General features: G+C 52.9%; 1 protein-coding gene across 1 annotated transcript in view; it reads left to right on the forward strand.

Annotated features, from left to right (window-relative positions):
• Positions 1-1,305: 1,305 nt before the first annotated feature.
• Positions 1,306-1,813, forward strand: part of LOC103259940 (S-methyl-5'-thioadenosine phosphorylase) — a 44,010-nt gene continuing 43,502 nt past the window's right edge. Inside the window, exon 1 of the mRNA XM_021712101.1 lies at positions 1,306-1,560. Within this exon, the coding sequence (XP_021567776.1) occupies positions 1,306-1,560 (255 nt within the window). The remainder of the gene's footprint in view (positions 1,561-1,813) is intronic.

Below are 1,813 nucleotides of genomic sequence, written 5' to 3' on the forward strand. Positions count from 1 at the left end.
GATCTAACTTGCTTGCAGTGTCTAGCTTTGGGCAGAGTTGGGCAGAGAAGCAGTGCTGAGTAGAAACTGCCCTTACTGGTCACATCACGGCACGTAGGTTGGCCAAGAACTCCTACTTAAGTAGCAGCCATAAGCCCAGGGTATCTGTGAGGTCTACAAAGGTTCATTTCTGAGTGGTAGGCTTCCTGCTCCCCAATAGAGCCATCAGCAGAAAGGCCCCTAAAAAACTACATTCTCTTCATTGATAAAGGACTCCCAGTCTCTGCTCTTTCAAAGGAGTACTCAAATATACTTTTATTCCTCTTTTGCCATTTCATTTGATAACTTAAAAGAAACAGATGATTGTGACAGAGGAAAGGAAACTTTACATTGTGAGAAAATGGAGACCCAAAGCAAATGATAATGAGTGTGAAAGTCTATACACTAAGTGAACAGTGTATATGGACAGTACCCAGGCTAACATCAGTGATATTTTGAATAAAGTTGTACTTGCGTCTTGTTTCCGTGTCTTGCTGCTATAAAGAAAGAAGGAAACTATTCCTTTCTCAACCCTTCTCCCATCCTCAGACTAATTTGCAGCATTTCTGTATTTCAGAGGCCACCCTTAAGATCGCTCGGTGGCTCAGCCTGTAATCACGCGCCTTGGGAGGCTGAGGTGAGTGGATCGCCTGAGCCCGCGGGTTCGAGACCCGCCTGGGCAACTTGGAGAGCCCTCATCTCTACAATAAATAAAAAAATTAACCGGGCGTGGTAGCGCGCGCCTGTAGTTCCAGCTACTTGGAAGGCTAAGGCGGAAGGATCGCCGGAGCCCAGCGGTGGAGGCTGCGGTGGCCGGGAGCGGCCACTGCACTCCAGTCTGGGTGACAGAGTGAGACTCCAACTCAAAAAAAAAAAAAAAGATCGCTGCCACCGATTGCTTTGTTTCAGAGAGCTTAATCCATCAAGGACGGTTAAATTGGATTATCTCAGTAAGGAAGAGGTGGGGGCTTTGAGAACGAAGGATTATCCCTGCATAAGGCTGCTACTGCTGCCGGCGTGTATACTGCCAGTGTGGAGTGACGGAGCCAAGAGTCTGGATTCTGAATTGAATGCTGGGCGTAGGAAAGGTTAAAAATGGACCTTGCCATGTAGAGTCAGACTGGAAGCTGGGCAGGGTCTCATTCCTTTAAAAGCCTCCCCTCACGTTAAAGATGAGCACACCACGGTTTGTAAATCGGAAAGATTCTCCAGTAGCACTTACTCCATTCTCCTTTTGTCATCCCTGAGTCAAGTCCACCCCAGCTCATGCCCCAGGAATGGAGAGACATGCGCAACCCCCCCGCCCCCCGTCCCCCGTCGGTTTGCAGCGGCGGGAAGCGCAAGCCCCGCCCCCGCCGCGGCCCCGCCCCGTGCGAACACCCTCGGAGCTTGTCATTGCGCGGCCAGCTCCCGCCTGGCGAGGGTCCTCCCTCCCGCGAGAACTTCTGGAACGCGGCGGGGCCTGGTTTGCAGCCGAGGCCGTGGTCGCCGCGGATACCCGACCGAGCGGGGGGTGCCGCTGCTCTTCCTGAGAGGGTTTTTGTGAGAGTTAAGTAAGCCGATCAAAGTGCACAGCAGAGTCTGGAGCAACACCGCGCTCAATACGCGGTCCCCATTGTTATCACGACCACGAACCCGTTAGTTATAACGGGGAATGGGGGAGAAAAACCTGGAGAACCGGAAAGGTCTGCAAAAGGGGCGGAACGCGGGCACCTCGATTTGGGGAGAGGGTGGCGGGGGCGATCCCACACCAGCAGCCAATCCAGCTGTCCCGGGGAGGAAGAGGAGGAGCCAG

Source organism: Carlito syrichta, unplaced genomic scaffold (genome assembly GCF_000164805.1).
Source record: "Carlito syrichta isolate Samal-C Ts95f unplaced genomic scaffold, Tarsius_syrichta-2.0.1 Scaffold303068, whole genome shotgun sequence".
NCBI classification, from domain to species: Eukaryota; Metazoa; Chordata; class Mammalia; order Primates; family Tarsiidae; genus Carlito; species Carlito syrichta.